Source organism: Mustelus asterias, unplaced genomic scaffold (assembly GCF_964213995.1).
Source record: "Mustelus asterias unplaced genomic scaffold, sMusAst1.hap1.1 HAP1_SCAFFOLD_1626, whole genome shotgun sequence".
NCBI classification, from domain to species: Eukaryota; Metazoa; Chordata; class Chondrichthyes; order Carcharhiniformes; family Triakidae; genus Mustelus; species Mustelus asterias.
This window is the reverse complement of record NW_027591571.1, coordinates 62,158-77,500: the sequence shown is the minus strand read 5'-3', so window position 1 is coordinate 77,500 and position 15,343 is coordinate 62,158. Positions and strand designations below refer to the sequence as shown.

At 51.4% G+C, this 15,343-nt stretch overlaps 1 protein-coding gene across 1 annotated transcript in view; it reads left to right on the top strand.

The window, feature by feature from the left end:
- Window positions 1-4,336: 4,336 nt before the first annotated feature.
- Window positions 4,337-15,343, top strand: part of LOC144488516 (beta-2-glycoprotein 1-like) — a 42,603-nt gene continuing 31,596 nt past the window's right edge. Inside the window, exons 1-3 of the mRNA XM_078206563.1 lie at window positions 4,337-4,409; window positions 9,501-9,656; window positions 12,837-13,028. Of these exons, the coding sequence (XP_078062689.1) occupies window positions 4,337-4,409; window positions 9,501-9,656; window positions 12,837-13,028 (421 nt within the window). The remainder of the gene's footprint in view (window positions 4,410-9,500; window positions 9,657-12,836; window positions 13,029-15,343) is intronic.

Sequence of the window (15,343 nt, the reverse complement as noted above, 5' to 3'; positions counted from 1 at the left end):
TGGAACACCCTCCCTAACAGCACTGTGGGTGTACCTACACCACACGGACTGACTGATGTCCAATAACAATCCTGGAACTCCCTCCCTAACAGCACTGTGGGTGTACCTACACCACACGGGACTGACTGATGTCCAATAACAATCCTGGAACTCCCATCCTAACAGCACTGTGGGTGTACCTACACCACACGGGACTGACTGATGTCCAATAACAATCCTGGAACTCCCATCCTAACGGCATTGTGGGTGTACCTACACCACACGGGACTGACTGATGTCCAATAACAATCCTGGAACTCCCTCCCTAACAGCACTGTGGGTGTACCTACACCACACGGGACTGACTGATGTCCAATAACAATCCTGGAACTCCCTCCCTAACAGCACTGTGGGTGTACCTACACCACACGGGACTGACTGATGTCCAATAACAATGCTGGAACTCTCTCCCTAACAGCACTGTGGGTGTACCTACACCACACGGACTGACAGATGTCCAATAACAATGCTGGAACTCTCTCCCTAACAGCACTGTGGGTGTACCTACACCACACGGACTGACTGATGTCCAATAACAATCCTGGAACTCCCATCCTAACAGCACTGTGGGTGTACCTACACCACACGGGACTGACTGATGTCCAATAACAATCCTGGAACTCCCATCCTAACAGCACTGTGGGTGTACCTACACCACACGGACTGACTGATGTCCAATAACAATCCTGGAACTCCCATCCTAACAGCACTGTGGGTGTACCTACACCACACGGGACTGACTGATGCCCAATAACAATCCTGGAACTACCATCCTAACAGCACTGTGGGTGTACCTACACCACACGGGACTGACTGATGTCCAATAACAATGCTGGAACTCTCTCCCTAACAGCACTGTGGGTGTACCTACACCACACGGACTGACAGATGTCCAATAACAATGCTGGAACTCTCTCCCTAACAGCACTGTGGGTGTACCTACACCACACGGACTGACTGATGTCCAATAACAATCCTGGAACTGCCATCCTAACAGCACTGTGGGTGTACCTACACCACACGGGACTGACTGATGTCCAATAACAATCCTGGAACTCCCATCCTAACAGCACTGTGGGTGTACCTACACCACACGGACTGACTGATGTCCAATAACAATCCTGGAACTCCCATCCCAACAGCACTGTGGGTGTACCTACACCACACGGGACTGACTGATGTCCAATAACAATCCTGGAACTCCCTCCCTAACAGCACTGTGGGTGTACCTACACCACACGGACTGACTGATGTCCAATAACAATCCTGGGACTCCCTCCCTAACAGCACTGTGGGTGTACCTACACCACACGGACTGACTGATGTCCAATAACAATCCTGGAACTCCCTCCCTAACAGCACTGTGGGTGTACCTACACCACACGGACTGACTGATGTCCAATAACAATCCTGGGACTCCCTCCCTAACAGCACTGTGGGTGTACCTACACCACACGGACTGACTGATGTCCAATAACAATCCTGGGACTCCCTCCCTAACAGCACTGTGGGTGTACCTACACCACACGGACTGACTGATGTCCAATAACAATCCTGGAACTCCCTCCCTAACAGCACTGTGGGTGTACCTACACCACACGGACTGACTGATGTCCAATAACAATCCTGGGACTCCCTCCCTAACAGCACTGTGGGTGTACCTACACCACACGGACTGACTGATGTCCAATAACAATCCTGGAACTCCCTCCCTAACAGCACTGTGGGTCAGCCAACAGCACATGGACTGCAGCGACTCAAGAAGGCAGCTCACCACCACCTTCTGAAGGGAAACCTTTTTTTTTATTTGTGGGACGTGGGTGTCGCTGACTGGCCAGTATTTATTCCCCATCCCTAGCTGCCCTTGGGAGGGAGTTCCAGGATTGTTATTGGACATCAGTCAGTCCGTGTGGTGTAGGTACACCCACAGTGCTGTTAGGGAGGGAGTTCCAGGATTTTGACCCCAGCGACAGTGAAGGAACGGCCGATATATTTCCAAGTCAGGATGGTGTGTGTGGGGCTCGGAGGGGGAGCTTGCAGGTGGGGGTGTTCCCCATGTGTCTGCTGCCCTTGTCCTTCTAGGTGGTAGAGGTGGTGGGTTTGGAAGGTGCTGTTGAAGGAGCCTTGGTGAGTCGCTGCAGTGCATCTTGTAGATGGTACACACGGCTGCCTCTGTGCGTCGGTGGTGGAGGGAGTGAGTGTTGAAGGTGGGGGTTAGCGTGTCGATCGAGCGGGGGCTGCTTTGTCCTGGATGGTGCCGAGCTTCTCGAGTGTTGTTGGGAGCCGCACCCATCCAGGCGAGTGGAGAGTATTCCATCCCACTCCTGACTTGTGTCCTTGTAGATGGTGGACAGGCTTTGGGGGGAGTCAGGAGGTGAGTTACTCTCCGCAGGATTCCCAGCCTCTGACCTGCTCTGGGAGACACAGTATTTATACGGCTGGGTCTGGTTCAGTGTCTGGTCAATGGGAACCCGCAGGATGTTGATAGTGGGGGATTCAGCGATGGGAACACCATTGAATGTCAAGGGGGCGATGGTTAGATCCTCTCTTGTTGGAGATAGTCATTGCCTGGCACTTGTGGGGTGTGAATGTTATTTGCCACTCGGGATGGGTAATAAATGCTGGTCAGACAGCAACACCCATGTCCCACGAAGGAATTTTTAATAATTCTCCCCGGCACGCCAAGATCTAGATTATTAATATATATCAGGGAAAGGGTCCCAATACCGACACCTGGGGAACACCAGTTCAAACCTTCCTCTCACCTGGAAAATATCCATTCACCATTACTCCCTGCACCGTTACTCAGCCAAAGTTGTATCCAGGTTGCTGCTGTCATTTGACCATTTGAGTGAATTTTACATTCAGTTTGAAGGTGGTTATAGAGTCAGAGAGGTTTACAACACGGAAACAGGCCCAACTTGTCCATGCCGCCTTTTCTTTTAAACCCCTAAGCTAATCCCAATTGCCCGCATTTGGCCCATATCCCTCTATACCCATAGAACCATAGAAAATTACAGCTCAGAAAACAGGCCTTTTGGTCCTTCTTGTCTGTGCCGAACCATTTTTTGCCTCGTCCCACTGACCTGCACTTGGACCATATCCCTCCACACCCCTCTCGTCCATGAACCCGTCTAAGTTTTTCTTAAATGTTAAAAGCATTTACCACTTTATCCGGCAGCTCATTCCACACTCCCACCACTCTCTGCGTGAAGAAGCCCCCCCTAATATTCCCTTTAAACTTTTCTCCTTTCACCCTTAACCCATGCCCTCTGGTTTATTTCTCCCCTAGCCTCAGCGGAAAAAGCCTGCTTGCATTCACTCTATCTATACCCATCAAAATCTTATACACCTCTATCAAATCTCCCCTCAATCTTCTACGCTCCAGGGAATAAAGTCCCAACCTATGGTACCCATAGGTAAGTACCCATCGTACCCATCTAACTGTCTAAATGTTTTTTACAAGACAAAATTGTACCCGCCTCTACTACTACCTCTGGCAGCTCGTTCCAGACACTCACCACCCTCTGTGTGAAAAAATTGCCCCCTCTGGACACTTTTGTATCTCTCCCCTCTCACCTTAAACCTATGCCCTCTAGTTTTAGACTCCCCGACCTTTGGGGAAAAGATATTGACGATCGAGCTGATCTGTGCCCCTCATTATTTTATAGACCTCTATAAGGTCACCCCTCAGCCTCCTACGCTCCAGAGAAAAAAGTCCCAGTCTATACAGCCTCTCCTTATAACTCAATCCATCAAGTCCCGGTAGGATCCTAGTAAATCTTTTCTGCACTCTTTCTAGTTTAATAATATCCTTTCTATAATAGGGTGACCAGAATTGTACACAGTATTCCAAGTGTGGCCTTACCAATGTCTTGTACAACTTCAACAAGACGTCCCAACTCCTGTATTCAATAATAATTCAATAATGGTTGTGAGACTTGTCTGTTAAACTGAAATAAGGGCCACTTTGTAGCACGAAATCTGAGCTAGCTGAAGTGAACTGGGATACCAGGCCAGGGGATAGAGCAACAGAGAGGCAGTGGCAGATACTCAAGGGAATATTTCAGAATACTCAGAAGAAGGATATTCCTTCTGTGAAGAAAAACTCTCAAGGACCTAAGTGGGGAACTGAAGAAGTTCAGGAAAGCGTTCAACTTAAGGAAAAAATATCTAACTTTGCAAAGATGGATGGCAAGTGACCGATTGGTCTGAAGGTGAAGAATAGCAGAGAGTCTCAGAGAGATTAAAGAGGAGATAGAGATTAGAGTATGAGAGGATTGCCAGAAATGTAAAAATGGACAGCAAGAGTTTCTACTGTTATTTACACAGGAAAAGACAATGTAAAGTGAGTGATGGTCCTCGAGAAGGTGAGAATGGGGCGTTAATAGCCAATAAGGCAATGGCGGATGAAAGGAACAACTATTTCGCTTCTGTTTTCACGATGGAAGATACAAAAGCGTTCCAGTCACAGGTGGAAGAGAGAGCGGAACTTGGCATTGCGACAATCAGGAGGGAAGCGATAATGGGCAAACTGTTGGAGCTGTGAGCTGACAAGTCTCCAGGTTCAGACGGACACTGTCCGAGGGTCTCAAACAAGGAGGTTACGGAGTCTTAGATGTGTTGCTGTTAATTTTTAAAGGTTTTCCAGACTTTGCGATGGCTCCACCAGACTGGAAAGAGGCGAATATAACCCCCCTGAATATAACCCCCTCTGAATATAACCCCCCTGAATATAACCCCCCTGAATATAACCCCCCTGAATATAACCCCCCTGAATATAACCCCCCTGAATATAACCCCCCTGAATATAACCCCCTCTGAATATAACCCCCCTGAATATAACCCCCCTGAATATAACCCCCCTGAATACAACCCCCCTGAATATAACCCCCTCTGAATATAACCCCCCTGAATATAACCCCCTCTGAATATAACCCCCCTGAATATAACCCCCCTGAATATAACCCCCCTGAATATAACCCCCTCTGAATATAACCCCCCTGAATATAAACCCCCTGAATAGAACCCCCTCTGAATATAACCCCCCTGAATATAAACCCCCTGAATAGAACCCCCTCTGAATATAACCCCCCTGAATATAACCCCCCTGAATATAACCCCCCTGAATATAACCCCCCTGAATATAACCCCCTCTGAATATAACCCCCCTGAATATAACCCCTCTGAATATAACCCCCGAATATAACCCCCCAGAATATAACCCCTCTGAATATAACCCCCCTGAATATAACCCCTCTGAATATAACCCCCGAATATAACCCCCCAGAATATAACCCCTCTGAATATAACCCCTCTGAATATAACCCCCCTGAATATAACCCCCCTGAATATAACCCCCCTGAATATAACCCCCCTGAATATAACCCCCCTGAATATAACCCCCCTGAATATAACCCCCCTGAATATAACCCCCCTGAATATAACCCCCCCTGAATATAACCCCCCTGAATATAACCCCCCTGAATATAACCCCCCTGAATATAACCCCCCTGAATATAACCCCTCTGAATATAACCCCCCTGAATATAACCCCCCTGAATATAACCCCTCTGAATATAACCACCCTGAATATAACCCCCCTGAATATAACCCCCTGAATATAACCCCCCTCAATATAACCCCCCTGAATATAACCCCCCTGAATATAACCCCCCTGAATATAACCCCCTCTGAATATAACCCCCCTGAATATAACCCCCCTGAATATAACCCCCCTGAATATAACCCCCTCTGAATATAACCCCTCTGAATATAAACCCTCTGAATATAACCCCCCTGAATATAACCCCCCTGAATATAACCCCCTCTGAATATAACCCCCCTGAATATAACCCCCCTGAATATAACCCCCTCTGAATATAACCCCCTCTGAATATAACCCCCCTGAATATAACCCCCCTGAATATAACCCCCCTGAATATAACCCCCCTGAATATAACCCCCTCTGAATATAACCCCCCTGAATATAACCCCCCTGAATATAACCCCCCTGAATATAACCCCCCTGAATATAACCCCCCTGAATATAACCCCCCTGAATATAACCCCCTCTGAATATAACCCCCCTGAATATAACCCCCCTGAATATAACCCCCCTGAATATAACCCCCCTGAATATAACCCCCCTGAATATAACCCCCCTGAATATAACCCCCCTGAATATAACCCCCTCTGAATATAACCCCCCTGAATATAACCCCCCTGAAAATAACCCCCCTGAATATAACCCCCCTGAATATAACCCCCCCTGAATATAACCCCCTGAATATAACCCCCCTGAATATAACCCCCTGAATATAACCCCCCTGAATATAACCCCCCTGAATATAACCCCCCTGAATATAACCCCCCTGAATATAACCCCCCTGAATATAACCCCCCTGAATATAACCCCCCTGAATATAACCCCCCTGAATATAACCCCCTGTGAATATAACCCCCTGAATATAACCCCCCTGAATATAACCCCCCTGAATATAACCCCCTCTGAATATAACCCCTCTGAATATAACCCCCCTGAATATAACCCCCCTGAATATAACCCCCTGTGAATATAACCCCCTGAATATAACCCCCCTGAATATAACCCCCTCTGAATATAACCCCTCTGAATATAACCCCCCTGAATATAACCCCCTCTGAATATAACCCCCCTGAATATAACCCCCCTGAATATAACCCCCCTGAATATAACCCCCCTGAATATAACCCCCTGAAAATAACCCCCCTGAATATAACCCCCCTGAATATAACCCCCCTGAATATAACCCCTCTGAATATAACCCCCCTGAATATAACCCCCCTGAATATAACCCCCCTGAATATAACCCCCTGAATATAACCCCCTGAATATAACCCCCTGAATATAACTCCCTCCCAATATACCCCCCTCTCAATGTAACCCCCTCTCAATGTAACCCCTATCAATGTAACCCTCTCTCAATAAAACCCCCTCTCAATATAACCCCCTCTCAATATAACCCCCCCTCACTGTACCCCCCTTCTTAACCTGACCCTCTTCTCAATATAATCCCCCTCTCAATATAAACCCCTTTTCAATATGGCCCCCTCTCGCTGTCCTGGGAGTGTTTGATGGGGACAGTGTAGAGGGAGCTTTACTCTGTATCCAACCCCGTGCTGTACCTGTCCTGGGAGTGTTTGATGGGGACAGTGTAGAGGGAGCTTTACTCTGTATCTAACCCCGTGCTGTACCTGTCCTGGGAGTGTTTGATGGGGACAGTGTAGAGGGAGCTTTACTCTGTATCTAACCCCGTGCTGTACCTGTCCTGGGAGTGTTTGATGGGGACAGTGCAGAGGGAGCTTTACTCTGTATCTAACCCCGTGCTGTCCCTGTCCTGGGAGTGTTTGATGGGGACAGTGTAGAGGGAGCTTTACTCTGTATCTAACCCCGTGCTGTACCTGTCCTGGGATTGTTTGATGGGGACAGTGTAGAGGGAGCTTTACTCTGTATCTAACCCCGTGCTGTACTTGTCCTGGGAGTGTTTGATGGGGACAGTGTCGAGGGAGCTTTACTCTGTATCTAACCCCGTGCTGGACCTGTCCTGGGAGTGTTTGATGGGGACAGTGTAGAGGGAGCTTTACTCTGTATGTAACCCCGTGCTGTCCCTGTCCTGGGAGTGTTTGATGGGAGACAGTGTCGAGGGAGCTTTACTCTGTATCTAACCCCGTGCTGTACCTGTCCTGGGAGTGTTTGATGGGGACAGTGTAGAGGGAGCTTTACTCTGTATCTAACCCCGTGCTGTACCTGTCCTGGGAGTGTTTGATGGGGACAGTGCAGAGGGAGCTTTACTCTGTATCTAACCCCGTGCTGTACCAGTCCTGGGAGTGTTTGATGGGGGACAGTGTAGAGGGAGCTTTACTCTGTATCTAACTCCGTGCTGTACCTGTCCTGGGAGTGTTTGATGGGGGACAGTGCAGAGGGAGCTTTACTCTGTATCTAACCCCGTGCTGTACCTGTCCTGGGAGTGTTTGATGGGGACAGTGTAGAGGGAGCTTTACTCTGTATCTAACCCGTGCTGTACCTGTCCTGGGAGTGTTTGATGGGGACAGTGTAGAGGGAGCTTTACTCTGTATCTAACCCCATGCTGTCCCTGTCCTGGGAGTGTTTGATGGGTCAGTGTAGAGGGAGCTTTACTCTGTATCTAACCCCGTGCTGTCCCTGTCCTGGGAGTGTTTCATTGGGGACAGTGTAGAGGGAGCTTTACTCTGTATCTAACCCCGTGCTGTACCTGTCCTGGGAGTGTTTGATGGGGGACAGTGTAGAGGGATCTTTACTCTGTATCTAACCCCGTGCTGTCACTGTCCTGGGAGTGTTTGATGGGGACAGTGTAGAGGGAGCTTTACTCTGTATCTAACCCCGTGCTGTACCTGTCCTGGGAGTGTTTGATGGGGACAGTGTAGAGTGAGCTTTACTCTGTATCTAACCCCGTGCTGTACCTGTCCTGGGAGTGTTTGATGGGGACAGTGTAGAGGGAGCTTTACTCTGTATCTAACCCCGTGCTGTACCTGTCCTGGGAGTGTTTGATGGGGGACAGTGTAGAGGGAGCTTTACTCTGTATCTAACTCCGTGCTGTACCTGTCCTGGGAGTGTTTGATGGGGGACAGTGCAGAGGGAGCTTTACTCTGTATCTAACCCCGTGCTGTACCTGTCCTGGGAGTGTTTGATGGGGACAGTGTAGAGGGAGCTTTACTCTGTATCTAACCCGTGCTGTACCTGTCCTGGGAGTGTTTGATGGGGACAGTGTAGAGGGAGCTTTACTCTGTATCTAACCCCATGCTGTCCCTGTCCTGGGAGTGTTTGATGGGTCAGTGTAGAGGGAGCTTTACTCTGTATCTAACCCCGTGCTGTCCCTGTCCTGGGAGTGTTTCATTGGGGACAGTGTAGAGGGAGCTTTACTCTGTATCTAACCCCGTGCTGTACCTGTCCTGGGAGTGTTTGATGGGGGACAGTGTAGAGGGATCTTTACTCTGTATCTAACCCCGTGCTGTCACTGTCCTGGGAGTGTTTGATGGGGACAGTGTAGAGGGAGCTTTACTCTGTATCTAACCCCGTGCTGTACCTGTCCTGGGAGTGTTTGATGGGGACAGTGTAGAGTGAGCTTTACTCTGTATCTAACCCCGTGCTGTACCTGTCCTGGGAGTGTTTGATGGGGACAGTGTAGAGGGAGCTTTACTCTGTATCTAACCCCGTGCTGTACCTGTCCTGGGAGTGTTTGATGGGGGATAGTGTAGAGGGAGCTTTACTCTGTATCTAACCCCGTGCTGTACCTGTCCTGGGAGTGTTCGATGGGGGATAGTGTAGAGGGAGCTTTACTCTGTATCTAACCCCGTGCTGTACCTGTCCTGGGAGTGTTTGATGGGGACAGTGTAGAGGGAGCTTTACTCTGTATCTAACCCCGTGGTCTTGTATCTGACAGGTGACCCAGTGGGAGATGTTCGCTGTGCCCCTCGGAGTTTGGTACCAGCCATCAGGAGGGGCCAGTCATGCTCCAAGTCCTGCGTTGACGATCGGGACTGTCTGAAGCGACAGTGTCTCTGCGACGGTGCTTGTGGTCTGAGCTGCGTTTCCCCGAGTGAGTCTCTTCTCAGTTTAGTGCCACGGACCCTGCTCAGGGAGGGGGGGGGGGGGGGAGGACGGGGGGGAGGGGGGGGGTTTGGGTTGGAGTTACGTAGGTATGTCTTTCAGTCAATGTGCGGCTGCCTCAGGGATTGAGGGAGCAGAGTGTGTGTGAGGCAGACGGGTGGATGTAGGTAGCTGACGCGGTGAGGGGAGCGGAAACATTTCGAGATATGTTGCTGGATGGTTATTTTAAATATTTTTGTGGAATATTGTGAGATTCTGTAAAGAATATTATCTGTGCGTTTGTTTACACGTGTGTGTGTGTTCATATGCGTGTGTGTTTACGTGTGTGCGTTTACGTGTGTGTGTTTACACACGTGTGTTTACACTTGGGTGTGTGTTTAAGTGTGTTTGTGTGTTTACATGCGCGTGTGTTTACACACGTGTTCTTACATGTGTGTTTGTGTGTGTTTATATGCGTGTTTACGTGTGTTTACATGTGTGCGCTTGTGTGTGTGTTCACATGCATGTTAACGCATGTGCGTTTACACGTGTGTGTTTACATGTGTGTTTACACGTGTGTTTACGCATGTGTGTTGACACGTGTGTTGACACGCGTGTGTGTTGACACGCGTGTGTTGACACACGTGTGTGTTGAGATGCAAGTTTTTATGTGTTTGTGTGTGTTCACATGTGCGTTTACACGTGTGTATTTACATGTGTTGTGTGTTTACACGTGTTTACGTGTGTTTACACGCGTGTTTACACACGTGTTTACACACGTGTGTGTTTACGCACGTGTGTTTACATGTGTGTTGACACACGTGTGTTTACACGTGTGTGTCAACACACACGTGTTTATGTGTTTGTGTGTGTTTACATGCGCGTGTTTTCACATGCGTGTTTACGTGTTTACGTGTTTGTGTGTGTTTACACGTGTGTTTACATGTGTGTGTTTACACGCATGTGTTTACACGTGTGTTTACGTGTGTGTTTGTGTTTACACGCATGTGTGTTTACACATGTATGTGTGTTTACACGTGTGTGTTTGTGTGTGTGTTTACATGTGCGTGTGTTTACATGTCTGTGTTTACAAGTTTGTGTGTGTTTACATGTGTGCATGTTATAGAGTCATAGAGGTTTACAGCATGGAAACAGGCCCTTCGGCCCAACTTGTCCATGCCGCCTTTTTTTAACCCCTAAGCTAATCCCAATTGCCCGCATTTGGCCCATATCCCTCTATACCCATCTTACCCATGTAGAACCATAGAACCATAGAAAATTACAGCTCAGAAACAGGCCTTTTGGCCCTTCTTGTCTGTGCCGAACCATTTTATGCCTAGTCCCACTGACCTGCACTTGGACCATATCCCTCCACACCCCTCTCATCCATCAACCCGTCCAAGTTTATCTTAAATGTTAAAAGTTAAAAGCATTTACCACTTTATCCGGCAGCTCATTCCACACTCCCACCACTCTCTGCGTGAAGAAGCCCCCCCTAATATTCCCTTTAAACTTTTCTCCTTTCACCCTTAACCCATGCCCTCTGGTTTTTTTCTCCCCTGGCCTCAGCGGAAAAAGCCTGCTTGCATTCACTCTATCTATACCCATCAAAATCTTATACACCTCTATCAAATCTCCCCTCAATCTTCTCCGCTCCAGGGAATAAAGTCCCAACCTATTCAATCTCTGTCTGTAACTCAGCTTCCCAAGTCCCGGCAACATCCTTGTGAACCTTCTCTGCACTCTTTCAACCTTATTTACATCCTTCCTGTAACTCGGTGACCAAAACTGTACACAATACTCCAAATTCGGCCTCACCAATGCCTTATATAACCTTACCATAACACTCCAACTTTTATACTCGATACTCCGATTTATAAAGGCCAATGTACCAAAGGCACTCTTTACGACCCTATCCACCTGTGACGTCACTTTTAGGGAATTCTGTACCTGTATTCCCAGATCCCTCTGTTCAACTGCACTCTTCAGAGTCCTACCATTTACCCTGTACGTTCTACTTTGGTTTGTCCTTCCAAAGTGCAATATCTCACACTTGTCTGCGTTAAATTCCATTTGCCATTTTTCAGCCCATTTTTCTAGTTGGTCCAAATCCCTCTGCAAGCTTTGAAAACCTTCCTCACTGTCCACTACACCTCCAATCTTTGTATCATCAGCAAACTTGCTGATCCAATTTACCACATTATCATCCAGATCATTGATATAGATGACAAACAACAATGGACCCAACACCGATCCCTGCGGCACACCACTAGCCACAGGCCTCCACTCAGAGAAGCAATCCTCCACAACCACTCTCTGGCTTCTTCCATTGAGCCAGTGTCTTATCCAATTTACTACCTCCCCATGTATACCCAGCGACTGAACCTTCCTAACTAACCTCCCATGAGGGACCTTGTCAAAGGCCTTGCTGAAATCCAGGTAGACAACATCCACCGCCTTCCCTTCATCCACTTTCCTGGTAACCTCCTCGAAAAACTCTAATAGATTGGTCAAACATGACCTACCACGCACAAAGCCATGTTGACTCTCCCTAATAAGTCCCTGTCTATCCAAATACTTGTAGATCCTATCCCTTATCACACCTTCCAATAACTTGCCCACCACTGACGTCAAACTTACTGGCCGCTTTTTAAAAGATAAAATTGTACCCGCCTCTACTACTGCCTCTGGCAGCTCGTTCCAGACACTCACCACCCTCTGTGTGAAAAAATTGCCCCTCTGGACACTTTTGTATCTCTCCCCTCTCACCTTAAACCTATGCCCTCTAGTTTTAGACTCCAGTTTTAGACAGTTACATGGGTACAATGGGTATAGAGGGATATGGGCCAAATGCGGGCAATTGGGATTAGCTTAGAGGATTAAAAGTAAGGGCGGCATGGACAAGTTGGGCCGAAGGGCCTGTTTCCATGCTGTAAACCTCTATGACTCTATGATTGCAACAGTAGAGTGGAGGTGGCTTTGATAGGCCAGATGGCAGAATGTTACTCTTGTGTTTGCAGTTTTCCCTTGCATAATATTACCAGATTTTAACACTTCAACGTCAGACGCGGTGGGCCGGGAGAGAGTGAGGGCGTGGAGTGGACGGGATCGGTGTGGGAGAGTCTGCGGAGAAAGCTGACTAACAGTCTCTCTGTCTCTCTCTCTCCGCTTCCCACCCTCTGTCACGCAGACCGCCCCTGCCCCTGGCCTGTGAGTGTGGACAACGCCAGGGTCAGACTTACCTCAGGCTCACAGCCCACATTTGGTCAGTGGCTGGAGGTGACCTGCCTGCCTGGGTTCAGGATGCCAGGAGGACTGACTGTGTCCGAACACCGGTGCCAAGCAGACCGCAACTGGAGTGGCTCCGTGCCAGCCTGCAAGGGTGAGTAGGCACGGCAAGATTCAACAACGAGAGGAATCGGAGACTGAGGGAGGGAGGGAGGGGCAGGGTCTGGAGGGAGGGAGGGGCAGGGTCTGGAGGGAGGGAGGGGCAGGGTTTGGAGGGAGGGAGGGGTAGGGTTTGGAGGGAGGGAGGGGGAGGGTTTGGAGGGAGGGAGGGGCAGGGTTTGGAGGGAGGGAGGGGCAGGGTTTGGAGGGAGGGAGGGGTGGGGTTTGGAGGGAGGGAGGGGCAGGGTTTGGAGGGAGGGAGGGGTAGGGTTTGGAGGGAGGGAGGGACAGGGTTTGGAGGGAGGGAGGGGCAGGGTTTGGAGGGAGGGAGGGGTAGGGTTTGGAGGGAGGGGCAGGGTTTGGAGGGAGGGAGGGGTAGGGTTTGGAGGGAGGGAGGGAGGGAGGGGCAGGGATTGGAGGGAGGGAGGGGCAGGGATTGGAGGGAGGGAGGGGCAGGGTTTGAAGGGAGGGGCAGGGTTTGGAGGGAGGGAGGGAGGGGCAGGGTTTGGAGGGAGGGAGGGGTAGGGTTTGGAGGGAGGGAGGGGCAGGGTTTGGAGGGAGGGAGGGGCAGGGTTTGAAGGGAGGGGCAGGGTTTGGAGGGAGGGAGGGAGGGGCAGGGTTTGGAGGGTGGGAGGGAGGGGCAGGGTTTGGAGGGAGGGAGGGGTAGGGTTTGGAGGGAGGGAGGGGCAGGGTTTGGAGGGAGGGTGGGGCAGGGTTTGGAGGGAGGGAGGGGTAGGGTTTGGAGGGAGGGAGGGGTAGGGTTTGGAGGGAGGGAGGGGCAGGGTTTGGAGGAAGGGAGGGGCAGGGTTAGGAGGGAGGGAGGGGTAGGGTTTGGAGGGAGGGAGGGGCAGGGTTTGGAGGGAGGGGCAGGGTTTGGAGGGAGGGAGGGAGGGAGGGGCAGAGTATGGAGGGAGGGAGGGGCAGGGTTTGGAGGGAGGGAGGGGCAGGGTTTGGAGGGAGGGAGGGGCAGGGTTTGGAGGGAGGGAGGGGCAGGGTTTGGAGGGAGGGAGGGGCAGGGTTTGGAGGGAGCGAGGGGCAGGGTTTGGAGGGAGGGAGGGGCAGGGCTTGGAGGGAGGGAGGGGCAGGGTTTGGAGGGAGGGAGGGGCAGGGTTTGGAGGGAGGGAGGGGCAGGGTTTGGAGGGAGGGAGGGGCAGGGTTTGGAGGGAGGGAGGGGCAGGGTTTGGAGGGGGGAGGGGCAGGGTTTGGAGGGAGGGAGGGGCAGGGTTTGGAGGGAGGGAGGGGTAGGGTTTGGAGGGAGGGAGGGGCAGGGTTTGGAGGGAGGGAGGGGCAGGGTTTGGAGGGAGGGAGGGACAGGGTTTGGAGGGAGGGAGGGAGGGAGGGAGGGGCAGGGATTGGAGGGAGGGAGGGAGGGAGGGAGGGGCAGGGATTGGAGGGAGGGAGGGAGGGGCAGGGATTGGAGGGAGGGAGGGACAGGGTTTGGAGGGAGGGAGGGACAGGGTTTGGAGGGAGGGAGGGACAGGGATTGGAGGGAGGGAGGGACAGGGTTTGGAGGGAGGGAGGGACAGGGATTGGAGGGAGGGAGGGACAGGGTTTGGAGGGAGGGAGGGGTAGGTTTTGGAGGGAGGGAGGGGTAGGGTTTGGAGGGAGGGAGGGGTAGGGTTTGGAGGGAGGGAGGGGCAGGGTTTGGAGGGAGGGAGGGGCAGGGTTTGGAGGGAGGGAGGGGCAGGGTTTGGAGGGAGGGAGGGAGGGGCAGGGTTTGGAGGGAGGGAGGGGCAGGGTTTGGAGGGAGGGAGGGGCAGGGTTTGGAGGGAGGGAGGGGCACGGTTTGGAGGGAGGGAGGGGCAGGGTTTGGAGGGAGGGAGGGAGGGAGGGGCAGGGATTGGAGGGAGGGAGGGGCAGGGATTGGAGGGAGGGAGGGACAGGGTTTGGAGGGAGGGAGGGGTAGGGTTTGGAGGGAGGGAGGGGTAGGGTTTGGAGGGAGGGAGGGCAGGGTTTGGAGGGAGGGAGGGAGGGGCAGGGTTTGGAGGGAGGGAGGGGCAGGGTTTGGAGGGAGGGAGGGAGGGGCAGGGTTTGGAGGGAGGGAGGGAGGGTCAGAGTTTGGAGGGAGGGAGGGGCAGTGTTTGGAGGGAGGGAGAGGCAGGGTTTGGAGGGAGGGAGGGAGGGTCAGAGTTTGGAGGGAGGGAGGGGCAGTGTTTGGAGGGAGGGAGGGGCAGTGTTTGGAGGAAGGGAGGGGCAGGGTTTGGAGGGAGGGAGGGGCAGGGTTTGGAGGGAGGGAGGGAGGGGCAGGGTTTGGAGGGAGGGAGGGAGGGGCAGGGTTTGGAGGGGGGAGGGAGGGAGGGGCAGGGTTTG